Source organism: Lagenorhynchus albirostris, chromosome 1, assembly GCF_949774975.1.
Source record: "Lagenorhynchus albirostris chromosome 1, mLagAlb1.1, whole genome shotgun sequence".
Taxonomy (NCBI): domain Eukaryota; kingdom Metazoa; phylum Chordata; class Mammalia; order Artiodactyla; family Delphinidae; genus Lagenorhynchus; species Lagenorhynchus albirostris.
In genome coordinates, this window is record NC_083095.1 from 37,068,664 (window position 1) to 37,096,028 (window position 27,365).

Genomic DNA, 27,365 nt, shown 5'->3' on the forward strand with positions numbered 1-27,365 from the left:
CCGTGCTCCCACTTGCCCCCTGCTGCCTTAGGTGAAGTCAGGTTTAAATGATGGTCAAGGCCTGCTCTGTACAAGGGAATAGAAATTTCAAAGGAATGTGTTTGGGAGAGGGAAAAGAGGCCTTGGTGCAAGTGACTGGAGGTGGCAGGGGGAGGGCTTAAAGATGATTTAAACACCTGAGCTTCAAAGAAACGCCTTTCTCCCCATCCTGTCCCCACAGCCAGCCTCTCTGGTCACCGGTCAGGTGACAGCTGCACTGACCGCAGAGGAGGAGGGTATACCTCCTAGGTAGAGGTGGGGTTGGAGCCAGAATTGGCCATAACCAAAGATCAGATCTAATTCTATGGCTTGTGCCATGAGGAGGTTTTCTTATCTACCATGGAAAACACAGAGAGCTTTTTTTTTTTTTTTTTTTTTTTTTGCAGTACGCGGGCCTCTCACTGCTGTGGCCTCTCCCGCTGCGGAGCACAGGCTCCGGACGCGCAGGCTCAGCGGCCATGGCTCACGGGCCCAGCCGCCCCGTGGCATGTGGGATCCTCCCGGACCGGGGCACGAACCCATGACCCCTGCATCGGCAGGCGGACTCTCAACCACTGCGCCACCAGGGAAGCCCCACACAGAGAGCTTTTACTGAACATGTGCGTCAAAATTTTGCCAAAGCTTCTGTAATATCAGGATTTCACAGATGCATTTAGAATAGAAAGTCATGTCCTCCTACTTCTCAAGAAACATGAAAGCACTAAATTGACAGCCCCCAAATTGCTGATTCTACTGAAATCGTTAATTTATCTCCAGGGATAAGGAGTCCAATATTAAGTATGCATACATTAGAGAGAAAAATCAGAAAATACACATGAAAATGTTCTCATGCGAATATCAGCTTGTTCACATTGGGAAGAAGTTAAATAATGATATGTTAAAGTCAGGTAATCACTCACAACTGGCAAAAACATTATCCTTATCTTCTCCTAGATAAAAACAACCAAAAGAGCAATATAAACTTCATTCAAGGACACAATCAACACCCACGGCCAATTAACAACTTTTACTGGTAAGGACATGCTATAATCTGTTTTCCTCAATATCCTTTGTTCAGCAATTTGACCTGTATAAAATTTGTTATGTGAATGGTGGCTGGTGAGCTCTAAACTGATTCTTCTCCAAACTGCTATCCAACAAGCAGGAGGAAAGTAGGTGACATTGCCTACAATGGCAAAAAGACCAACATCTCCTGGAAATGAGCTAGTACTAAACTGAGGCAATCACTTGCAAACATGAGTTCCTTTAAAAGTTTGTATAAAAAATATATTGTAATAAAAAGGCACTGTTAAAAGTACAACTTAAGTGGAGGTTCTATATCTAGGAAACTAAAAGATATGATAAAATCTCTAATTATGGGGCTTCCCTGGTGGCACAGTGGTTGAGAATCCGCCTACCAATGCAGGGGACACGGGTTCGAGCCCTGGTCCGGGAAGATCCCACATGCCGTGAAGCAACTAAGCCCGTGCACCACAACTACTGAGCCTGAGCTCTAGAGTCCGTGAGCCACAACTACTGCGCCTGCGTGCTGCAACTACTGAAGCCCGTGTGCCTAGATCCCGTGCTCCGCAACGAGAAGCCACAGCAATGAGAAGCCCGCACACCACAACAAAGAGTAGCCCCCGCTCGCCACAACTAGAGAAAGCCCACGCTCAGCAACGAAGACCCAACACGGCCAAAAGTAAATAAATTTATTTTTTAAAAATCTCTAATTACGATACATTTACAGTTTGTTTTTCATCCCCAAATTAGTTTGCAATGCCTATGTTCTTTTAAAAATTGAACAATATGGGCAATAAATTAAAAAATTTTTTTAGAGTAGGTATTTTTTTAACCTTGTTATGGACTGAATGGTTGTGTCTCCCCCTACCACCCTAATGCATATGTTGAAGCCCTTAAACCCCCCAATGTGGTGGTGCTTATAGGCAGGGACTTTGGGAGATAATTGGGTTTAGATGAGGTCATGAAGGTGGGGCCCCATAATGGGATTTTTGTCCTTTTAAGAAGAGGAAGCGAGACTAAGGTTCTCTCTCTCCACCATGGGGGACACAGTAAGAAGGCAGCTATCTGCAAGCCAGGAAGAGGACCCTCACCAGAACCTGACAATGCTGGCATCCTGGCCTCAGACTTCCAATTTCTATCATTTAAGACATCCAATCTGTGACAATTTGTTATGGTAGCCTGAGCTGACTGATACAAAACTTAAATTCTAGTTTTCTTAATTAGAAGTGACGCTTTAAAGAGAGAAGAAATTAATGTTGAGAACAGGTGATTTTTACAAGTGATTAAATAGGAAAATTTATAAAGCTATTATTTTACTATAATACCTTTCTTAAAAGTTCTGTCAAGAAGAGAAAACACCACTTCTTCCTAATTAAGGGAGTCTGTGGCAAGCTGAATCTCTACCAGCAGCTCTAGGGACCTGGAAAGGCCTTCTGTATTTGGGCCACAGGAGTGTTTTTTGATGCTTAACTCTCAATCCCCAATTTTAAATCTCTCTCTATTCCTTCTACTACTACACCTCACAAGAAAGTTCTGACCAGGCCAAAGGGAAGCCCTCAAGCCAGTCACCCACCCGAGGAGTCCCATGTCTGGCAGGAATGAGCCTGCTTCAGTGTCCCCGCTGCCCTCAAACATTGGCTGGAGACAGTCCATGGGAAGAGTGGCCTCAGCACAAACCTGGTGGTGGATTCAGAGTGCAGCAGCAGGGGCCGCTGCTCAATTACACCCTGCACTGTAGCAGATCTGAGTGGCACGTTTTCATGGCTGCCGCACTGGAAGACAGCACTAAACCTGTCAACTCCATAAAAGAACTGAACATAGCCGTGAAAACTCTCAAGAGCAGAAGTGATGTAGTAGAATAAAGAATGAATGTTGCTGAGATGTATTAAGAGGGCATTCCCAAATCACGGTAAACCACACAAAGTGAATCACAGAGATGGTAGACATGGGAAGCAGACTGAGTATAGCTACCACTGTGGACAAGAGGGGTGCAAGAGAAGAGAAATGGCCAACAATGCCAAAATAGAACCAAAAAACAAAGACAATGAGCCTGAACTGAAAATACATTGATATAAACATTAATAAATATCAAGTCCCTATTTGAGAGAAATCTCACATGCATTTTTGTTTTTAAACTTTATAGACCAATGTATGTCCTTATAAATAGCCAAGAAGAGTGGAGAGAACATATGCTTTTGCCCCTTAGACCCTGGAGAAGCCTGGAGAGAACCTATTCCAACTAAACAATGAAGTTCTTAAACCAATACAGTCTCTGTCCCACCTGATGTTTCTCTTTGTAGGTGGAAGGAAAAGGTTCAAGACTCAGAAAAACTGAAACAAGAAAAAATTGAACCACATGGAATTGTTATAAAGTTCACTACAGGAAAGGGTAGAAATCCACACTCACATGAAAGACATTAAAATGCAGATGGAGTAAAATGTTTAGTAAAGGTTAATGGTAATGATAAAAAATAAAGTAAAATAAATTGGAAAAACCAGGTGAGAACAGCAAAGTATAATATAGAATTTCATTAAGCGTTTTAGATTCTCAAACTATAACAAAGCAGTGGGGACAAATCATACAACCTTAAGAGAGAACAGGAAAACAGTAAATATCATAGTCTAGGTCTCAAAAGATGCAACAACTTGTTTGATAATGCAAGGCACTTTTTTTTTTTTTTTTTGGCTGTGTTGGGTCTTTGTTGCTGCGCATGGGCTTTCTCTAGTTTCAGCGAGTGGGGGATACTCTTTGTTGCAGTGCACCGGCTTCTCATTGCGGTGGCTTCTCTTGTTGCAGAGCACGGGCTCTAGGCGCACGGGCTTCAGTAGTTGTGGCACACGGGCTCTAGAGTGCAGGCTCAATAGTTGTGCTGCACAGGCTTAGCTGCTGCGTGGCATGTGGGATCTTCCTGGACCAGGGATTGAACCCGTATCCCCTGTATTGGCAGGTGGATTCTTAACCACTGTGCCACGAGGGAAGTCCTCCATAATGCAAGGCACTTTTTAAATCGCCCATAGTCCCTTTACTCTAACAAATTATCTGTTTTTCCATTTATTTTCTTGTCCATAGTAACATCTATTCTTGAACAGGACTTTCAAAATTTAAACATATACATCATATTTAAATATGCATTCTCTTTGACCCGGGAATTCTACTGTAAAAAATTTATCTTTAGGACAAACTAGACAAGTACATCAAATATAGGTATAAGAAAGTTCATTGCAGTGTTATTCCTAATATTTAAAAAGGAAATATTCCAACTGTTCATCAATAAGTTAAACATATTTGGAATACCAGGAAGCCATTAAAGGTGATGTTGTAGAGTTATATTTACTACCAAATTCCACAGATTAATAGCAATAACAGTAATAACAACAAAAAAGGAATAATAATAACTAACTTTACTGAATACATAGTATGTGCCAAGGATGGGTCTCAGTGTTTTCTATGTATTATATCATGTAATTTTCACAGCTGGTCTATTAAGTAAGTATGTTATTGGGTACATTTCACAGGTGTAATGTTATAGAATAATAAATTCTATTTATTTATGTAAAATTGTGTGTCTGGGTGTGCATATAGAGATGTCTGAAAGGATAATAAATGAAATGTTGACAACAGATTTACCCTTTCCTTTTTATGTATTGATTAATTATTGTACACGACTATGCATTAATTTTATAAAAAGAAAGAACAAAACTATTTTTGAACATATAGGGAAACAAGGAGTTATTTTCTCGACATGATAAATAATTCATCACTTAAACTAAGGGTCAATACAATAAGTAAATAGCATGTGCTAGCTTATTCTCTTTTATAACAGAAAAAAATAAGGTTGACTTCAGTCACTTCTTTAATGGTATTAGATACAGGAAATGCTACTACTATAGCTAATTAAAAATTTTAAATATGACTCTAGGAAAAAGTGAAATTAAAAACTACCTTTTACAGATGATATGATTATATACCTAGAAAATCCTAGGAGATAAATTAAAATTTTACATAGGCAGGAAATGTGTTTAACATATGTGTCATTGGTTATGACATAAACTGATAAAAGCAAATGCATTCTTATATATTTTTGTCATCAAAAATATATTACCAAACATGCATCAACAGGGAAATAATCAGTTAATGATAATAAGTCCGTAATATCCATGGTTTAAGAACTATTCCATTTTTAAAAAAGAATATGGTAGATCTATGTGGGGATCTCTCTTCTGGGGAGAGATTGATATTGAAGGATGGTGGAGGAAGTAGGAGACTTTAACTTTTAAAAAAGAATATGGTAGATCTATGTGTACTAATCTTCAAAAATATCCAAGATTTATAAGTGAAAAAAGCACATTTCAAAATGACAACATAGCATTAATCTGATGTATTTAACAACAATGTAAGTGCATACGTATAATTGGATAGAAAACCAAGAGGACATACATCGGGCCAGAAGTAACAGTACTTACTTCTGGGGAGAGATTGATATTGAAGGATGGTGGAGGAAGTAGGAGACTTTAACTTTTAACTCTACAATACTAACTATAAACTATATACATAACTATTTAAATTTTTTACCCTTAGGATATGTTCATGAAGTACTTATACAATTAAAAACAAATAAATAAACCCAAACTTCACATTGGTATTTAAAAAATTGATTACGTGAATACATAAGTGCTAATCTAATTTAGGACCACACAAATTTCTTTAACTATTACTATGTAAAACTTTAATGGACAAAATAAAGAACAATATGAATAAATGGAGAATACAACTTACAGCTCTTTGAGAGGATTCAATATAGCAAAGATGACACTATTTCCTAAGCTAAAGTATAAGTCTTAATACAATAAACAATAAAAGGTTCTTGGTAGATATTGCTTAGAACTTGATTAATAGTGAAATTGATCTCAAATAGGCAAGATCACCAAATATAAGGTTTCTGGAGGTAATAGGAGTGAGTACTTGTTTTCAGCTAAATCACCTCCTTTCCAGCCCAGCTCACTGCCTGCACTCCCTGAGGTCCACTGCTCCTCGCCTTTCCTGCTTTGGGTGCCCAATCTCTGTCTATACCTCTATTGCAACAGTCACTGGTCTCCTTACCTGATGACTCCTCCAATAGACTGTATGCTCCTTGAAAGGAGAGACCATTTTCCTTGTACCCTGGCACTTAGCACCACGATTACCACAGAGCAATAATGTTTGTTGAATAAAGCAAAGCAAAATACAAGCTGTATAGTTCTGATGTTTAAAAGAGAAAAACTAATCAAAAAAATTCAATAGGAATTCCCTAAAATGGGTTAAAATATTAGAAAAATTCAACATCTAATAAACAAGAAATGTTACAGTGGAAAAAATCGCTAATAAATATTACAGGAAAGTTGGCTATTAGTAAAGAAAAAATATCTTAGATTCATAGCTCATCTGATCAGATATAACAAATTTCAAATGGATCAAAGCTTTTTTTTTTTAATCCTTTTTTTTTTTTTTTGGGTACGCGGGCCTCTCACTGTTGTGGCCTCTCCTGCTGTGGAGCCCAAGCTCCGGACGCGCAGGCTCAGTGGCCATGGCTCATGGGCCCAGCCACTCCGCAGCTTGTGGGATCTTCCCAGACCGGGGCGCGAACCCGTGTCCCCTGCATCGGCAGGCGGACTCTCAACCACTGTGCCACCAGGGAAGCCCTTTAACCCTATTTTTAAAAACTAAGAAAGAAAGGTGAGGAGTTTAGCCTGGAAATGAACAGAATGAACCCAGGAATGCAAGAACTTGTATGACTATTGAATAGCATCAGAAACAAGGTGGAAATGTTCAAATAAATAAAAACTTAAAACATTTTCATAATGTGTAAAAACGTAAATATCAAAATGAAAGCAACAAACTAGAAAAAACAAGTAACCAATTCTTGCTATATGAAATATAAATTATACTAATTCCCAGTTTCCATTTGATAGATGGTTAAAACTAGAGGAGGAACACGCAATAAATTATTGTACACAAAAAAAGAACACAAACTCTGTAGTCATGAAAAATATTCAGTCAAATAAAATATCCTTAAGATTTTTATATACCTTTAAGCTATTAAAAATACTAAACTAATAAAAACAAGTATGCTTATTGCTTATGGTGATAAAGAATGTTTTAACCTTTTTAAAGGACAATCTGGCAATATGTAACAAGAGCTATAAAATTGTTCATGCCTTCCAGATAAGTGCATTCTGGGTAATAAGCCATAAGTAAACAGCCCAAATGAACAAAGTTATTTATATAAAGATATTCAATGCAAAAACATTAGAAAGCAGAAAAACTGAAACCACACAGATGTACACAAGAGGAATGGTTAAGCAAACTGGTATATTATACAACAGAATGACTACAGTTGTTATTCAAAGTGGTAGGTGAGATTATATAAGCAGAATAATAGAAAAAGGTACACAGAAAAAATGTGGAACACAAAAAAGTATGTACAATACAAATATTTGTATTTTGAAAATGTGGGGGAATGTGGAGAGAGAGAAATCATGTATTGGGTTCTTTTCCAATAAAGTTTTTAAAAAATGTAAAAGGTCTGGCCATGACCATGGCATGGATCTTGAGCCTGTTGTGAAACTACTACTTAAGAGAAGGAGATTTTGGCTTAAGGATTGGAGTTTTCTCTCCTGTGACCCCGAACTTTCCTGTGATAAGACACTTTAAAATTTTAGTTACAGTAGTGTATGAACTGTTATCCTAAGGTAAAAATTGCCTTCCCACAAACAGGGTCATCTTACAACTCCCACCTTACACAATTATACCCACAACTGTTGCTACAAAACAAGCAGCAGAAGGGAAGGGGACACACCCAATACCCGCTTCAACACTGGCCCATCACTTGGCCTCCTGCCCAAGGCAGCCAAGTGGCCCTTGTCGGACAGCAAGAAGCCTTCCTGGCAGAAAGCAAGATTTCATTGAACTGATATAACCTGAGAGAAATTTATACCCAAATAGTAGAAGGTTGTTAAAACATCTGCCACACCTGAAACTAACACGATATTGTAAATCAACTTTAATTTGAAAAAAGAAAAAAATATATCAGCCAAGGTTCTGGGATTCTCCCTATACTCATTTGGCTCTCTCAAACAAGATGTCACATGTGTTTGGGACAGAGTCTCAGCTGAGGCCAGTGATTCTGTACAACAAAAAAGGAACCTTTCTCAGGGGCACCAAAAGTCAAAGCTGAGGGTTGTAAGGATGTGGATCTACACACAAGTGAAGATCTAACAAAATCCTAAGTGGGGACTTACTTTCCGCAGCACATGTGATGCTTATCAGGCATTCCCAAGCCCAGGACGAGGACACAGTACTTCTGTGCCAAGTATTTCTGTGCTGCTTCTAACTTACTGATAATCAATTCCATCTCTTTTTTCTCTACAAGGCCCCTGAAAAGAAAAACAATAATCTGGATTAATGTTGGCAAATGTCTATATTAATTAGTAAAAAGTCAGAAGTATAAACTATTTTGAAAGAAACCTGAGTCAACACACCTCACTTATCATTGCATTTATTTTATTTGAGCTGTGGCAGAGAAAGTTCCTCAAAGCCCTTTGATATTTATCATTGTAATCAGCATCTCAAGTTTATGCTGAATATTCACTTTTTTAATAGATTCTTTATAAATTGTATATGTATCCTCAATTTTATACACAGGAAGTCCTAATTTATATAGAACAGCTCAACTAACAAATTCCCTATACTAGTTTCTGTGGCAGTTAGCAGCCAATTTTCCTGCTGTTTTGCTAAAACAGCCATGGAGACTCTTTCCCACCTTAGCTTCCCCTGGGTTTCTGATGTTATTACTAAGTTCGGGGGCTCCATGTTTGAACTACTCGATGTTTGTCCACCCTCAGTTCTGTGTTTGCTAAGGTGGCATCTGTGGAATACCACTCTGGGAACTCTGGCATCAGTTACAATCACCTTGCTTCCCTGTGAAAACACAGCCCCAGTTCCAATTGAATTGCAAATGTACTTTCTAAAAGGCAACCTGTTTTTAGGTTACAGCATGTCTGAAGCCTAATTTTAGACATTTTTGCTGTACAGTACAGTAGGAAACATTGCCGACAATACATTCCAATGATTGCTATTGAAAAATGAAGTGTCACTAACTTTGTCCCTGCCTTTTTATTTTCAGAAAGATAAAAGCCAAACGAAATGCACTCTAAACAAGAAAGACAACCTGCCCCTTCTGATGTTAACCACTAGACTGACTGCATGAGGATAAGCTGTGGGGAAAGGTGGTGGGTTTAAGGATAATACGGATGTTTCAAAGCACAAAACATTATCACTGTGGTGAGAAGGCCTGTGAGTAATTGGAATAAAATGAGTTTCTGGAATAGATAAGGTGGGTTCCAACTTTAAATGCCCAAATATCATATAAACCCAACACACACACCCACGAGCACCCCGGTGACCGTCACTGTGCCTGCCTCCCTGTTGCCTTCCCTCATCCTCACCCCTGCTTTGCCAGACCTGCCTATAGTTAATCTCTTCTTTTGCTGTTGAAAACAAAGCAAACCAAACAACAACGAAGAAATGCTTTGAAACGTTTCCGCCAATGGTTCTCAAGTTTTAATATATGTAAGAATTGCCTGGGGTATTTGCTAAAAGTGCAAATTCCCAAGGGCAACCCCTCTTCCAGATTTTGGTTCAGTAGGTCAGGGTAGAGCCTGGCATTTAAAATAAACACAGGGGTCTTCCCTGGTGGTGCAGTGGTTGAGAGTCCGCCTGCCGATGCAGGGGACACGGGTTCGTGCCCCGGTCCGGGAAGATCCCACATGCCGCGGAGTGGCTGGGCCCGTGAGCCATGGCCGCTGAGCCTGCGCGTCCGGAGCCTGTGCTCCGCAACGGGAGAGGCCACAACAGTGAGAGGCCCGCGTACCGCAAAGAAGAAAAAATAAATAAATAAATAAAAAATAAACCCAGGTATAACCCTTTGGAAAAATTTTTAGTAATAATTTCAAGTGCCATACAATTGGTCATAAACTTTGATCCAATAATCTCTCCTGGAAATTTATTCTTTGTAAAAGATCATCCAAAGTTAGGGGAGAAATCTAATGCATGAAGATATTCAATGCCATTATTATTTATCTATTTGACTATCAGAAAAACTGGAGACTCCCAAAATATATAAAATAGAGGGATACTAGGAGTAGTAATACAGGCTGTAGTAATAGAGCCAAGTACTATTTAAGGATTTGACATTAACCTAACATATGAGTGCCCCTGTGGGACTGAAGCCAGGCACCAAAGTCTGTACCCTTAACCACTATACTACATTGCTTCTTAATAGGTAGGTCAATAAGTTATTAACATGCAGTAGCTTGATGGAAAGTTATGCCACCATTAAAAATTATGATTACAACGATTGTAATAACTTGAAAATACTTATGATGTTTAAAACTGCATACATAATTGTACCTTTGTTCAGAAGCTGTAAGTCCTAATTACAAATGGATAAACTCAGGGACAGAGAGCCGAGTTCATTGGTAAGGGATGTGGGGACACCACACAGTGGTATAGGCAGAGACTTTGGAGTTAGAGACCTGGATTCTAGCCTCAGCTCCATCACTAACTTGGCATGTACAACAGCCATTTAACCTCTCTGAGCCTTAGTTTCATCATCCGTTAAATGGGGATAAGGTTTTTCTTCTGGAATTAGGGCATTTAGTCATCTAAGACCATCAAAGTGTATCTTTAATATCCTTCTGTAACTCTTCCTGCTCTCCTCTCACAGGTTATAGGCTTTCCTTCCAAGGGCCAACCACTAGGCTAAGATAATATGCATTAACTCATATAATCTGGACAATAACTGTAAAGTGAATGCTACTATTATCCCTATGTTATACCCCACTATTTTGATGGAAATTAATTTTTTTCTTAAAGTTATTTATATCCAGATATCTCAATGTAATTTATATTTGTTTCTATTATAATAAATAAACCAACTGACTACTAGAAGCTTGAAAATGAAAAGTTGTTATGCTTTTTTTAGAATCACACCACAGAACCATTAATTTTAAGGCTTGGATTTTTCTTTGTCATTCTGTAACTGATTCCTTCCATGAAAGTCTACCATATATCACTGGGTTCTAATAATTTTTAGTATATTTTATTTTATTATTTTTTAATAATTTTTTAAATTTATGTATGGCTGCATTGTGTCTTCGTTGCTGTGTGCGGGCTTTCTCTAGTTGTGGCGAGCAGGGGCTACTCTTCGTTGCGGTGCACAGGCTTCTCATTGCGGTGGCTTCTTTTGTTGCGGAGCATGGGCTCTAGGTGCGTGGGCTTCAGTAGTTGTGGCACGCGGGCTTAGCTGCCCCGCAGCGTGTGGGATCTTCCCAGACCAGGGCTCAAACTCATGTCCCCTGCATTGGCAGGCAGATTCTTAACCACTGTGCCACCAGGGAAGCCCTTTAGTATATTTTAAAAATAACTAAGAAACCTTTCTTCTGTTATCTATTTCTATAAATTAAGAAATTAAACAATGTCTTTGCTTTTTTAAAAAAATTTTATTGGAGTATAGTTGCCTTACAATATTGTGTTAGTTTCTACTGTTCAGCAAAGTGAATCAGCTATACATATACTCATATCCCCTCTTTTTCGGATTTCCTTCCCATTTATGTCACCACAGAACACTGAGTAGAGTTCCCTGAGCTATACAGTAGGTTCTCATTAGTTATCTATTTTATACATAGTATCAAGAGTGTATGTATGTCAATTCCAATCTCCCAATTCATCCCGCCCCCCCCCAACGTCTCTGCTTGATTAGCAACAATCCACAGAATTAGAAAAAAACATACAAAATATAAGCTAATATGCTATCAAAATCTAATAAATTTCTTCTTTGGAAATAGTTAAGACTCCTCAAACCTTCTGAGCCCACAGCTGGCTTGAGCCCATTGGCTTGCTACCACAGAAACACTTCATGTTCTCTGGCTGCTCTGCTAGATGTTGCATATTATAATGGCTTTACTGTAGTAGTAGTGTTTGAATTATTTATTTGGTTCTTTACAAAAGTGCTATCCCAAGACATTTATCTATCCACAAAATTTTTCAAACTGCTTGTTTATATGCAAGGATTTTGCATTTTGAAAACATTCTACAACAACAAATTGATGACTCTATCCAGCATTCCTAACAGCAAAATCACTGGGTCGGTTCCACATATACTGGGGAGGGCAGCCTGGGCACTGGGAAAGTTCCATGGCTTGCAAAGGTCACCAAGCCTGAGAGGCATTGTTCTGCTCTGGACTCTGAGTTCCCAGATTCTTGCCCTGTATAGCTCCGAGCCACCTCCACCTAAAGTGATTAAATTCTTCACATGTAGCCTAAGAAGTCGTTTTCTTCTATGATATGTAATATCATTTTGGTCATATCTGTTAATTTTTTAAATTCTTAGTTTTTTTCATTAGATGCTTACAAAGCCTTTAGCAAGAACTTTGTAAGCAAGACAAACACAGAAACAATATCTCTATCTGCACTGTCCAATATGGTAGCTGTGAGCCACATGTAGCTACTGAGCACTGACTGTGGCTAGTCTAAGTTGAGGTATATTGTATTTGTAAAATAGACACCATTTCAAACACTTATTACAAAAATGTAAAGTATTTCATCAATAACTTCCTAGTATTGACTACAGGTTGCAATGATAATATTTTTGAGTCATTGGGTTAAATAAGATATCTTGTTAAAATTAATTTCACATGTATCTTTACATTTTAAAAATATGGCATCAGAAAAGTTTAAATTACATATATGGCTCTCACATATTGGGCATACTCCTCTATTGGGCAGTGCTGGTCTATATTATTTGCAATATTTAGTTAACAGAATACCCATCTGAATTATTCAGTGAGCCTTAGAACTGGTGAACCCCTCCCTGTAAAATGTTTTAGCATACTCCAAGATTTTTAAATTTCCATCATCTCTTTACCCTAGACAAAAGTTAGTTTTAATACTGGCAGTGATAAAGCTTTAAAGTGCACTACAGGGAATTCCCTGGCAGTCCAGTGGTTAGGACTCGGTGCTTTCACTGCCAGGGCTCCGGGTTCGATCCCAGGTCGGGGAACTAACATCCCGGAAGCTGCGTGGCGTGGCCAAAAATAAATAAATCAATCAATAAAAATAAAGTACACTACAAAATTCTACTTACACCACACAGCTTTTGGGTTTCTTTTCCTGTGAGATTTTTTCCAAGTAATAATATAAATAGTACAACAATGCCATGAGGAAATCGTCAAGATTCTTATTCCTATGGGGAGATTAAAAGAAAATAATGAAAACATATTTCAAACATAAAGCTTGTCATAAAAAAATATATGGGCACACAAGAATAAGTAGAAACACATGTTACCATACCCATCACACAACTAATTTACCATTTAAAATTCTATCTACTATAACTGTTGAAGATATAAGAAACCTGATTTTCATAAACAAAATTTTTTGAGAGGTCACAACTGAATTATAGTTTTGCTTACCAATTAGTTTTCATTTTTAAAGTGTTTTTATAATACAGGTAATTTTTTGTTGTTGTTTAAAAAATGTACACAAATGTGGGCTTTCCTGGTGGCACAGTGGTTGAGAGTCCGCCTGCCGATGCAAGGGACACGGGTTCGTGCCCCGGTCCGGGAAGATCCCACATGCCGCGGAGCGGCTGAGCCCGTGAGCCATGGCCGCTGAGCCTGCGCGTCCAGAGCCTGTGCTCCTCAACGGGAGAGGCCACAACAGTGAGAGGCCCACGTACCGCAAAAAAAAAAAAAAAAAAGTACACAAATGTAACAAGTAAAAAGACTCTCCCCTCACTCCTTTGTCACTATCCTACTCCTTAGTGGTAGCCACTGTTAAGAGTTTGGCATGAATCCGTCCTAAACCTTCTAGAGCATAGGCAATCACATATAAGGTCCTCCCCCACCAGCACACATACATATGCATGAATATATGCCTTACTTTTTTTTTTTTGGTAACAAATGGGATAATGCGGTATATACAAGTCTTTGCAACTTGCTTCTGTCACTTACCTGTGTAACATGGACCTCTTTCCATGATACCATGTATAGATTTTCCTCACTTTTTTAAACAGGTGGATAAAGTATGCTATAGCTCATAATTTATTTAACTAATCCTCTACTGATGGATATTTGGGTTTTTAAAAAATATTATAGACATTGCTGCAGTAATTATTCTTATAGCCACATCTCTGAGTAACTTCCTAGAAGTGAAATTGCTAGGACATAGAATATCTGCACATTAAAGTTTCATAAGTTTTGCTCTCCAAAAAGACTGCATTGATTTACAATCCTATCTCATTTGTTTTAAAACTAGAAGGCTTTGTTTTCTTTCTAAATATTCTTACAAGATTTTTGCTGCTTCCTTTCTAACCCCAAATGGAAATTCTTACTCTGGCATGCATTCCTTAACCATACCTTGAGAGCAGGATGAAGATGAGCATTGCAGACTTTTTTTTCACAGTATTGATAACTACCTGTCCTAGGTTGGGTTCTCCCAGAAACACACCATGAGACAGATTTGCGAGTAAGTAGTTTACTAGGAAGTGATCACAAGAAACATCAGTAGGGGAGTGGGGAGGTGAGATGGAAAGGGGGTGTTAACAAGTTCGTTATCACCGTGGACCAATGTAGTTCAGTACCATGAGGGACTCTAGGAGACAGTGTAGAAAACTTAGAGTTATCCTGACAGATGGAAGCTGGGATATTTATCTACCAACTCTCCCTCCAGCATATCACTGATTGGAGGCTGCTTCTCGGACACTGACTTCCTAGTGCCCCAAGCTTGTCCTGTAGCCCTGCAGGCAGGCTGAGTGTGCTCCTGCCATAGAATAAAGCTTCAGGCAGAGAATCTCAGGTGTTTGCCAGATGCGGCCTTTACTGAATGCTGAGGGAGTCTGTGAGCGCTGCCCACAGCATAGGATACCCAACTCCCACTGAGCACTTACAAGTGCAGCTGCCAGGAGAAGAACCTTCCACGTACAGCCACGTGGATACACCATTTCTTCCAATTTTGTATCCAAGGAAACTGAGGCTCGGGAAGATCCCAAAGCTGCCCCAGAGTCACACACCTAGTACTTGTTGGGGCTAACTAGTGGAGAAAACTAACCAAACCTAACTAGTGGAGAAAACTAACCAAACCTAACTAGTGGAGAAAACTAACCAAACCTAACTAGTGGAGAAAACTGATCTTCAGTAAACGAGTGTACCCTTGAACCAACACATACATAGCGCAGTCTCAATGGGACTCTGATGACGTGCTCACCATACTCCTTGCCCTGGACTTTATTGGGGGCTCCTGTAACTTCTGGCTTCCTCTCTTTGGTCTCAGTCTTGGAAACTGAATCCTGAGAGAATGGCTTGCATAGAGCCAGCCCTTTCTCCAAAGATCAGATTTGTCATCCCTTATCAGACGGGATGATTTCAAAATAAAGGATAAAAGATCTAAAATGTCTCACAAGCATTACCTACCTCAGAAATGTTGTAAAAGAACAGATATGCTGCATCTCAGTATCTTGTAGCAAAAGCAAAGCAACATCTGAAAGGAGAGAAGATGGACAATTGAAAGAGGGACAAAGAGCTGCCTTAGAGGTTGACACCAGGTAATACATGTAAGGATGATGAAGCAGTTACTCACATTTAGCATCGAGGAGTGTAACATTGCCCTGCTGACTTCGTTTCTCTAAGCCTTTGGGTGACTTGTCGTCTCTTAAAGCAAATCTTTTATCTGTCAACCTGTTTTGGGGATATAACAGTCTATAGTAGTGCTTTGAAAGGTTTTAGTTGTATTTTATCTACCCTGAGGCACATGGGGTGTTTACTATAAAGTAAGGAGACACTGAGTGTCATGTGTGGGTTTCATTTAATGTAGGATCATTTTGGAATACATTTTATTAAACATTATATTTACTATGCTAGGGGTAGGAGGAATGCACACTGCCTTACATAAAAGGTAAATACCAATTTGATCCAAAATAGATCATTTAAATCATCTATTTTTGGCATAGCTATCATTTTCAGATTTTTTTTTAAAGAAGCTGAAAATTTGCTAATAGCCGAATTATCACAGGGATACATCATTGGGATGATTGTAACTCCCACCATAACTGTGAAATAGTGCATGTTCCTTCCTTGATGGCTATTTGCATTTCAACCTAGGATGACGGGAATGATATTTTCTTAGAGTCTGCAGAGGCTTAAGCCATTCTGCTGAGAGGTGCTATCAGCAACACTGCCATGGTGCTAAGTTAAGCTACCTGTCTGAAGCTGGACCATCAATTTCAGCAAAGTGAACTGCTTTGCCTTTCTTTCCTCTTTCTCTGAGTTCTACTGCAGGTGTAAAACTGTAATAGAAATGAGAAAATTAGGAACTTAACCTTTTCCCGGGGGAAACTAATCAGAGCATGACCATAGCTCATGGAACCTGAGGACCAGCATATAATTGTGAGTGTCCTGGAGAGAATCTGAGGCACAGCTGTACTTAATTCATTTATTTACATGTGGTACAATCATCTAGAAAAAGACAAAAAGATCAGACTTTATATTCAGCCTTGACGTATCACTAGCCCCCTGAATACCACCATACACAAAACACTTCCATCTGAAAATGCTGCAGTAACTTCAGAAGAAACAGAAAGCTCGTGATCAGTTTGGAAGGATTTTTTGATTTACTGAGTACTTGTTATGTGCTTCTAAGCATGACCTCATTCAATCTTCACAGCAACTCTATTAGGAAAATGTTACTATTATTACAATTTTTACACATGAGAAAGATTGAACCTTAGAAAGATATTAAGTAACTGGGCCAAGATCACTTAACAAGTGCCGAAGCCAGGACCGGGCACAGGTTCTCTAGCCACAGAGCCATGTGTGTACCCGCCAGGCAGTCCTGCCCCCCGAGCAGCCACCTCGTTATCACTGCTGTGGACTCTTCTAGAAGCTTGAGGATCTCGAAGAAGGTTTCAGGACCCTTTACTTAATTCAGGGTTGCTTTGACTCTATAGTTTTTGTACAAGAATTACCAAGCAGTAATGGGCCTAACTAACAATGGACCACAATTAAGCAACAAATAAATGTGTACTGAGGCCATACTCTGTGTCAGGCATTGCTATAACATTGAAAATAAGTGGTGTCTGATTACAGTCAATGCACAGACTCTCAGGATTATCAGCAAATGCTTAATAGGAAAACAGAGAAAAGCGTTTTGAAGACTAGCAGGATGTGGTTCCTGCCTCATAGAGAGTTCATTTTCTAGAACTGTGGTGTCTACCAAATACATTGGTTTGGTGACCATTGTGGATTATGACGTTTATTTTTCTGCCTGAAACAATGCCATGTTGATAACACCACCCAGAAGCTTAATCTCTGCCCACAGTTACATGTCTCTCTGTCAAGTTTAAGCATAGATATAGTAAGTAGACGCACTTTTCCCCAGATTTTAGTCATTCCCTAATCATGCATATATACTCTTTATCATCTCTTTGTCAACACAACAGTTTTGAAACAACTTCCTTTAAAATTTTTCTGGGATTTGTTACCCACAAAGTCATCATTTTAGAGAAATACCTCCCATGGGAATGATAAAGTTAACCAGTTTGGTACTTTCTTCTTCCAGGAGTTTTTGCCAACATCCTGGCAATATTCAGGTTGTAGACTAGGTTAGAATCTAAAAGCATGTACACGGTATCACCTCAAGGGAATGATTTTTTGTATTTTTCTTTCTTTTCAGACCACTGGCACCAAGTTGGTTAGTGGATGTAGAAATTTCTAAACTTTTCATTCTTTCTTGTCCTCTTCTTATCACTGGTCTCCAAGGATTGGGTATTTAGAGGGAAGGTGTGCTGAAATACTGAGTAGGTGGCAGGAAAAAAGAAATGAAAGGATACCAAATGGTGATGGTGGGTACCTCCAAAGAGAGATGGGGCAGAGAGGAGGCGTAGTGATGAAGAGAGCTATCTTCCACAGCTGTATACTTCTGTATTATTTCAGGTTATTTTAATGACAAGAATGTATTGATTTATTATCTGCGTTCCTAAAAAAAAAGTTGATAGAGGTATAGAGGAAGAAACAGTACATTGTTGATACATTCTATTGACAGGCCATTTAGATAGCCTTTGACAAAATCCTCAATTCCCCCAAACATTCAGACATTTTCTAAGAGCTCTTTGAAGTCCATTCTACTTGCTGGATATCTAATGTGTGGCATTAATAGAACCACCCTAAACAAGAACACAAAGTTGTTTTCAGTTTTCTCTTGGACCGTCACAACATTCTGGCCACTTACAAGCCATTGGCTCTTAACTTTCCTAACAGGCTAAAGAAAACTCAGGTCACCAGCCCTTCCCAGGGTTTCTCTTCTCTAGAAGATGAGAGAATATAGATAGAAACACCCAATTTCAGTTAGTGTCAAATGAAATTGCTTCCCTCCTAACCTTGCCTCAGTCCCATCCCTATAATTCAACATTTTTTGCCCTATTAGTTAGTTTGCCTGAGTTGATTTGAGACAAGAGAGCCTTAAGGTAAGGAAAGGATACATTTGGATCAGGTCTATGAACTAAGTCAAATGAACTTAGAATTATAAAATCATAAGATCATAGAATTTGGGGGTTAGAAGACATCTAAAAGATCATCTGGTACATGGCTATCATTTTACTGATGGAGAACTAAGGCTCAGAGAGGCTGACCATGTCTCAGTATTTGAAACTTGTGGCAGGTAGTGCCTGCTCTTAGGCAGTAGTCTGGCATTTACTGCGAAACCTCTAGTCCTTATTCTCTGACCTCTGGACACGTCTTCCCACACTTGCCTGAGTGGCTTTTCACTTGACTGAAGTCATTCTCCGGATCAGATGGTGAGATGGATGTCTCTTTGTGAGTGTCCTGCCATAGCTCTAAAAGCAGCCTATGCTCACAGTGCATTTGGAATCACTAAGAAGCATCGCTAGTAATAATTAAAAATTGTCCTTTGAACTGCACCTCTGATTGGCTCCCAAACCACAGTCTGACCTAGATCTGTACCTCCTCCGGTCTCCGTAGTCTCCCTCTCAATCTGGCAACACATTTAGAATCACAGACCACACTGTGTTGATGTGATTTCCTAATATCACAGCACAGTCACATCATTTCCCTTTGCCCTGAAATAAATGAGAAAAAGTAGTCATATTTTCTCCTAGAACCCATCACTAAAATGCGGAGGGCTGGACCACTCCTGGCTTCCACACCAGTTAGAGCTCTTCAGTGGTTACTACAGTCTTTGGTTAGGCTGTGTTGAAAAACAAGAGAAGTTCGAGGTTTCTGGAGGTATAGTTTCCTTGGCTGTATGTCCTCAGGGGAGTCCACGACCTTGGCAAACACTCAGACAGGCGGCTGGTTCTCTCCCAGCTGGGAGTAGGGGGCACTTGCAACATGAATGGCTAGGACTACAGACACTGTGTCAGAGAGAAGCATGCCTTGTTGGCTGGCCCATTACTTCCCCATTTAAAACCTTTCAATCCCCCCCCCACCCCCGACCCCACGTGGCCTCTGAATAAAGTTTAAATTCGTCAGCATGGTCTGTAAGACCTTTCACGATCTTGCCCTGGTTTAAAACTTCTACTTCCTCTCTTAACACTCGCCTGGAGCTCTACACCCAGCGTACTGACCACTTGCAGTCCCAAATGTGTCTGGGGCTCTGCACGTGCTGTTCCTTCTGCCTAGAACGCACTCTCCTACTCCACAACCAGAGTTCCCTTTGCCTTGCCAACACCGTCTCCTCCTCAGGTCTTAGACAGCGCCTCCCCTGGGAAGCCCTCCCTGTCTCTCCTGTCCACTGGCTTCAGGAAATGCCCCTGTTTAGGTACTGGGTCAGGGCATTTGTGTGAATGCAGGTTTCCGGAGCCCCGGCCCAGCCCAGTGTGGCAGTGGTGGCAGTTACTGAGGAGGGAGCTGGAAAGGGAGCAGCAATCTCAGGGGAATGAGTCAGGGTCGGTAGCACTGCTACCAAAAGATTCTCCTCCCAGTAGTAGCCTGGGAGGGTCTGGTTTACTTTCAGTAAGGAGAGCGGCATAGATATATCTTCCTGCACCTTCAAATTCCCAAGCTTTCCTGTCTCTATTACTTCCTTCCCACCATACTCAGCGGAAACTCTGCTTCTACCTTTTCCAAGCTAATCTGCGCTCTTGATCCCATTCCCACTTTCCTTCTCTTCTCTTCCATCTCTTCTTTCTACCCAAACAAACTCAAAATTTTCCTATCTTTATAACAAAAGTCCCTTCCCTTAGTACTGGATCCCCTAAAGGGTACTGTCGCTTTCCTTTTTCACTGGTAAACTTACTGATGAGAAACTAGCAAAAATAGAGTACTCTTTAACTCAGATTCTTCTCCTCTAGCTACTGTAATCTGATTTCTACTCCACTGCCTTCCTGAAATGGCTTCTCACCTAAGTCCCCAGCGACTCCTAAATCCAAAGGCTTCTTTTTGCCCCATCCTGAGCTCTCTTTAGCATCTGACATTGCTGACCACTCCCCACTCAAATTCCCTTTCTTATTTTGCCTTTGAAGGCCTTTGTGTGTCTCAGGGCTTTCCTCCTGACCCTTCTAATCATGCTTTTTCTTCAGTTAGCTCCTCTTTCTTTGCCTGTCTGCTATTTCTGAGGGCCACGTGAAGATACCTTTCAAAACCTTAAGACATGCACACCGATTAAGAGACATATCAAACCAACTGTAATGTATGGAAATTGTGTGGATCCTGACTGGAACAAACTTTTAAAATATTAGACAATAGGAGACATCTGGATACAAACTGCATATGTGACAATGTTAAGAAATTACCTTTTGTATTTTTAGGCTAGTAAATAGTAATTTAGTTATATTTTTTAATAGAGTGCCTATTTTTTTTGAGATATGTACTGAAATACTTATAGATGAAATGATATGATATCTGGAATTTACTTCAAAATAATCAAGGGGTGGAGAAGATGAGGGTATAGATGATACAAAGTTGACCTTAATTTGGTGACTGTTGATGCTATGCTATGGGTATGTGAGGGTTCATTATCCCATTCTCCCTACTTCTGTTTATGTTTGAAATCTTCCAATATAAAAAGTTTTAAATATTTATACTTAGTTAAAAATTTTAAAATAACACTATAAGAGAAAAAAAAGCTGGCAACAAAGTCAGACGTACAATGATTTCGGGTACTGGAATTATCAGTCACAGAATGTAAAATAAATATAATCAGTATGTTGAACACAAAAAAATTAAAATAAGGTGGTAAGCCTTAACACTGGTGCACCGGTGGTCTTTGGGGGCAGAACTGTGGCAGAACTCCCCACTTTCTACTTTGTACATTTATATACTTGTTTTTCAACAAGTATGTGCAACTTTGTAATGAGGAAAAAAGATACGGAAATGGAGAGTAAGTTAAAAATGTATGTGTGTGTATACATACATAAAAGAAGATTTGGAAAGCTATACAATAACTGTTACCATGTTAACAGTTATACTCTTTATGTGGGATTGTAAAGTTATTTTGGTTCTTTTCGCTTAATGGTATTTTCTGGTTTTTAAAAATAATATGATATTTTAAAACTTATTTCATAATTTTTAGAAGTAGGTATTTCCTAGGCTTCTGGCCTCAGTCAGTTCACTTTCCACTGTAATTCTGCACCGGTCCCTCTCAGGAAAACCAAACCCCTGCTTACTGAATTCTTGACCTGGACATCTCACAGGCAGGTCCAGTCAGCCTGTGGAACGCGCAGATACAGAGGGTCGACTGTACTATGTCATTTTATATAAGGGACTTGAGCATCTGCACATTTTGGGACCCGCAGGGGGCGGGGGTGTCTTAGAACCAATCCGCTGCAGATACCAAGGGCCGACTATATCTCAAATTCTGCACACTGAAAAAGTAACCTTGTTACCTTTCACCCCTCCATAAACATACCGGATCTGCCACCTTCCTTGTCTCAATAGACAATGCTGTCACCCACTCAGTGACCCAGACGTTCTTGCCTCCTTCCTCCCTTTGTCTCACAGCCAATCTTACCAGCTACTTCCCCCTGCACACAAGGCTGGATTTATCTGAGTTGCCTCTAGCATGACTCTTTGACTCTGTCCTCCTGCAAGTCTCCGTCTCCCCCTTAGAATAATGCATAATTGTCTTGTCTCCCGAGCTCTAATCTTGCCCCTCCACGTTACTATGGGAGAGCGCTTTCTAGAGCACAGATGCAATCCCATGACACATGCTCATAAAGGTTTGTGGAGTGACACCAAACAGAACTGGTGTGAGAACAGTGACTGAACAAGCCTCTGCCTCTGCAGCTTCCATTCTTACCACTGTCTCCTCTCCACCTTCTCTGCCTCAGCCCTGTCTCATCACCACGAATTGGGGTGACATAGTGTCTGCAGCACTGTCTCTGAAAAAAAAGAGCATGTTCCAGCTCATGAGTCCTCTCTGACTTCAGACCTACATTTTAATGTGTGATGGGACATGCTTAGACTTTAAAAGGGAATCAGTATCTACATTTCCAACAAAGCCAAACATTAACTTTGGCCTAAAACATACAAAAGTCTGCTTTCCTTTTCCTTAGCATCACCCCTAGCAGCTGGACTCCCAAGGTAATCCTAATACTCGGGTTTGCCACACAGTTGCTTAAACACAAAGCAGCTCCACTATGAAAAGGTTGCCCCCATCTATTCTTCATGGTAGTCCTCTCCCCATCTTTAACTACACCCAATTTGTGTACTTGATACAGTCTGGTGTTTGGGGGGTTTTATTTTTACACTGTTTAAATTGAGGTATAGCTTCCATTTATGCAGTAAAGCACATAAATCTTAAGTGGACAGCTTGATGAATTTTTTTTTTAACATCTTTATTGGAGTATAATTGCTTTACAATGGTGTGTTAGTTTCTGCTTTATAACAAAGTGAATCAGTTATACATATACATGTTCCCATATCTCTTCCCTCTTGCATCTCCCTCCCTCCCACCCTCCCTACCCCACCCCTCTAGGTGGTCACAAACCACCTAGCTGATCTCCCTGTGCTATGCGGCTGCTTCCCACTAGCTATCTATTTTACGTTTGGTAGTGTGTATATGTCCATGCCACTCTCTCACTTTGTCACAGCTTACCCTTCCCCCTCCCCTTGATGAATTTTCTACTATGTATATACCCATGTAACCACCACCCAAATCAATATATAGTCCATTTCCAGCACCTCAGAAGGTTCTCTTGTACTTTCCCCTGCCAGTAACCCCGCAAAAAGTAACCACTATTCTGACCTCTATCAATACAGTTCTTTTCTTTTGTCTGTTACTGTAAACTTTTATATAAATAAAATCATACAATATTTACATTTTTGTGTCTGGCCTTTTTCATTCAACATTATGTCACACAATCTACCTTTTAAATCATACCATCCCATGTATATTCTCCAAAATCAAGTGGGGAATATACATGGGAAATCAATCAAGCCATTTTAAAGAATAATTTGGTAACGAACCAAAAGAAACTTTAGTTTATGAATATGAATGTTTTATAAATAATAAAGTCAGTGTGAAACTGATATCTGTAAATTCGTTAGTAGGATCATACAGGAAAAAGTGCCACTTGGGGTGGGTTATTATTAGATTAGCACTGAAAAATTAGTTTGAAAAATACTACAAAATAACTTCATTTATAAAGATCAGTACGTAAAAAGTATGGTGCAATTTTTATCATAAGAAGAGAGGATTGAGATGGTCTTTATATATATATGAAGACTGAGAAAAGAAAATATTGGCACTGAAAATTTGCACCCACATTTTCTTGTGCTTTACCGTGTATATTTTGACTCCTGTGATTATCCTGTCTAATCTCAGAGCTATCTTGCTGTCTTTGTCACTATCTCACATTCACTAAGTATGATGTTTTAGGAGTTACTCGACTGAATCTTCTGTGACATATCTGAGAAGAAAAATTGAACTCACTGCTGTGGAAATGACAGATTACTCAAACACTGAAATAAATATTCCATGAAATGTAAACTTTTGATTTTGACTTTAATATAATGGTTAGCCTTTAAATTATTCATGTTTAAGTGCTATTAAATATTTAATTATATTTATAATGTAACTATAAATTACATCTGCACAGCCAACTCCTTTTCTGACCTTCAGCCCCATTTGACCAACAGCCTAAGAGATGTGTCCACGTCATAGCAACCTCAAACACATCACCAGTTTTGCCTCTTTTATTCTGTATATGGGGGAAGGGCAATCCCAGCCAACAAATCACCCAAGCCAGACACCTGGGAGCCAACCTAAGCACCTACTTCTCCCTCTCCCTTCACTTTCAGGCACTATATGGTATCAATCAATTCTATCCAAACATCCTGCCAATTTCATCTCTTGCATATTTCTTAGTCCTGCACCCTTTTCTCTCTGACTCTGTTTCTTACCTGGATAACTATTTATAAGCCTCCTACAATTAGCCTTCTAATTGGCCCTGTGCCTCTAGTCTTCCTCTGCTTGAATCTGTTTGGTTGATTGTACTTGTTCAATAAACATTTGGTGAGTGCCTACTCTGTGAAGTTCTGCAGATGGCTCCAGGAACATGAAGATGACTAAGACAGTTCCAGCCATTGAGGTCTTGCGGTCTATCAGAGGGAGACAGTGTATAAAGTGGAAAGGACTTGGATAAATCTTGGTTCAAAATGTCAGTTCTGCTACTTACTGGCTGGATGACTTTGGTTCAGTGGCTTAATCTCCCTGAGCCTTGTTTCTTCATCTATGAATTGGAGATATTAGTGCTCACTTTCCATGGCTGTTTTAAGACTCAGAAAAATAAGCAAATGTCTGCAATATAACAGGTGCACAGCAGATAGTGGCTAGTTTTGTTAGTTTAGTGATACACTTTTAATAGAGTCAGTATTTTCTCAATGGAGAATTAAAATTAGTTTTTCTAACCTAATAATTTTACCTTGTAAAATTTACGGTCTACTGCAGCAGGTATAATATATGGTCCCATTAATGTAAAACTCTATTTCTATAACTCAAAAAAGCAATTTTATAAAGTAGTTAAGAATATGGACTGTTAACCAAGTAGACCTAGATTTAAAACATCTTAATCACCTCTGAGCTGTGTGATTTGGCCAAGTCACTTAGTTTCCTTCAAACTTCTTAACCCTTTGACATCAGTTTCTTCATCTGTAAAAGTGGATTAACACGCAGCTGTTTCAAAGGGTTGGTAAACTGATTAGCACGGTGTCTGATATAGAGGAGCAGCTGATAAATGTCATACGAAGGGGATATCAGGAAGGCTGCCAAAATGGTTATCTCTAGATGCTGCGATTGCAGCAGATATTTATTTTATTCTTTATACTCTTCTGTGCTGCTTGAATTTTTTTATCCCAAACACACGTAATTTTCATAAAATCTATAATAAAGTTCTGTTAAAATTTACCTTCTGAATTCAAGAGTTCTGGTTTCATCTTTCCAGTACCACATCCCTAATCGTAATCCCAACTGCTGTAAAATGAAATGATTGCAGCAAAGATAAAGGTTCAGTTTACAATCCACATGTCACAATGAACTTTTAACAATAATTCTCACTAGTTGCTATTTAACTCTATTCAATAAAGGTGTAGAGTCTTAAACTGTTTTTTTTTTTAACTTGAAGCCAGGATTTTATCTTTTTTGATTGTTTTGGGGTGTAGTTTCACTAGAAAGGAAGGAAGGGAGGAAAGTAGGGGAGAAAGGAAGGAAGGGAAAGAAGAGAGGAAGGCTAGGAGCCTGTGTCATCTCACCATAGTAATTTACTGATTAACTGGGACTCAGACCACAATAAACTGGTGCCCAAGGCAGCCCCAATCTTTCAGAGGAGTTAGACAGCAACTCTAATTCTGACCCCACCCTTCGGAGGAAGTGGGCGAAGTACCAAGTTATCCTTTCCAAGCCATGGTAGCGACCGGCCTCCAGCCTCTCCTCTGGGGATCCCACCCAGGGCAGGACCGCTTCCTCCGCAGGCCGGCTATTTATTTTTCAGCCAACCAATTAGAGGTGGTGCGGTGGAACTTTCCTATACCTAGATATCTGTGGGGGGAGCCGGTATTCAATTCTGACCGTTTGCCGAACGCACCTCCATCGTCTGGTTTTTGTAGACAACTAAGCCCAGGTCTCCTCGAGTGAGGTTCGCCCCAGGCTAAGGCGGCGCCCCTGCCTGGGGAGGGCGGAGAGCAGGGCCTTGGCCGAGGGAATGGAGGGCGTCGCTGCACCGCCACCGAGCCCCCGTCGGGCGCCGCGGGCGGGAGGGGGTCGGCTTTCCACCCGCCGCGGGCTGGGGGCGGCCCAGGTGCACTTACATCCGGCAAGTCGGCCTGCGAGTCCAACCGCCACCTCCTCAAATAAAACTCGGGCACACGATACGTGGCCTTCCGCTGGCCGCTTTAGACCGACCGTCGCGGAGGCAACTAACCGCCCGTGAGCGCTGAGAAACCCCGCCGACGTTGGGCGGGGGCGGGACCCTGCTCCCTCCGCGGCGGTGGCGGGTGGGCGTCACTGCTGCCCATGCTGACACCTTTGGCTGCTGTGGCTCCCTAGCGTCTCACAGCAAAGCTGCACCGGGGTTCCTTCTTTAGAGGTCAGTTCTTCGTGCCTTCCCACCGAGAAGTCAACTGCATCACTGTATTTTTGTTTTTAATTAGAATAACTTTTTTTTTTGGAGTGGACAGAGCAAGCTCCTATTCCAACTCCCTGCTCCAAAAATCCACTTAGTATGTTATCCTCAGATAGAAGATGTATCAGATATTAAACTAATAAGAACAGATACTACACTTGATCTTAGCCAAAAGGTCTTCAGTTCCTTAGGGAAGCTTCCCCTTTGTTCCAAAGTTTAATAGCACTAAATGAAGTTCAAATCCAGGTTAGAAAAATAAAAACAAATAAAATAAAATATAAAACATACAGGTTGGGACTAGGTTAATTTAGGGCGTGGCGTGGCAGGAGGGGAGCAAGGGAGGAAATAAGGTTTTCAAAACTGGGTTCTGCTGCATAGCTAGCTGTGGAACCCATTTGAAGATATCCAGATGAGGGGTTTACGAGGCTCTTTAAGGAGTAATGTGTGTAACGCATCACCCTGAGTAAGTACTCAAAATTAGTGTCTCTCAAAGCAGAGAAACTTGCTTTGTATCAACGGATTTTCAACTGATATTTCTGTATTTACACTTTTCAAATCATGTGTCTTGTAATTTCTTCTTGCAACTGAGTTGATATGCAGATTGTTTGGTATTTTTTTCCTTCCATCACTGATGTAAGCAATGCTAGATGACACTAC

At 40.0% G+C, this 27,365-nt stretch overlaps 1 protein-coding gene and 1 pseudogene across 1 annotated transcript in view; both read right to left on the reverse strand.

Moving 5' to 3' along the window:
* Positions 1-26,601, reverse strand: part of PPP1R36 (protein phosphatase 1 regulatory subunit 36) — a 31,363-nt gene extending 4,762 nt beyond the window's left edge. Inside the window, exons 1-7 of the mRNA XM_060163816.1 lie at positions 26,508-26,601; positions 26,395-26,428; positions 16,335-16,421; positions 15,716-15,813; positions 15,550-15,616; positions 13,224-13,322; positions 8,320-8,454 (exon numbers count right to left, since the gene is read on the reverse strand). Coding sequence (XP_060019799.1) covers positions 8,320-8,454; positions 13,224-13,322; positions 15,550-15,616; positions 15,716-15,813; positions 16,335-16,421; positions 26,395-26,428; positions 26,508-26,601 — 614 coding nt within the window. The remainder of the gene's footprint in view (positions 1-8,319; positions 8,455-13,223; positions 13,323-15,549; positions 15,617-15,715; positions 15,814-16,334; positions 16,422-26,394; positions 26,429-26,507) is intronic.
* Positions 26,602-26,732: 131 nt separating this feature from the next.
* Positions 26,733-26,893, reverse strand: LOC132504730 (U2 spliceosomal RNA; annotated as a pseudogene).
* Between the last annotated feature and the right edge of the window lie 472 nt (positions 26,894-27,365).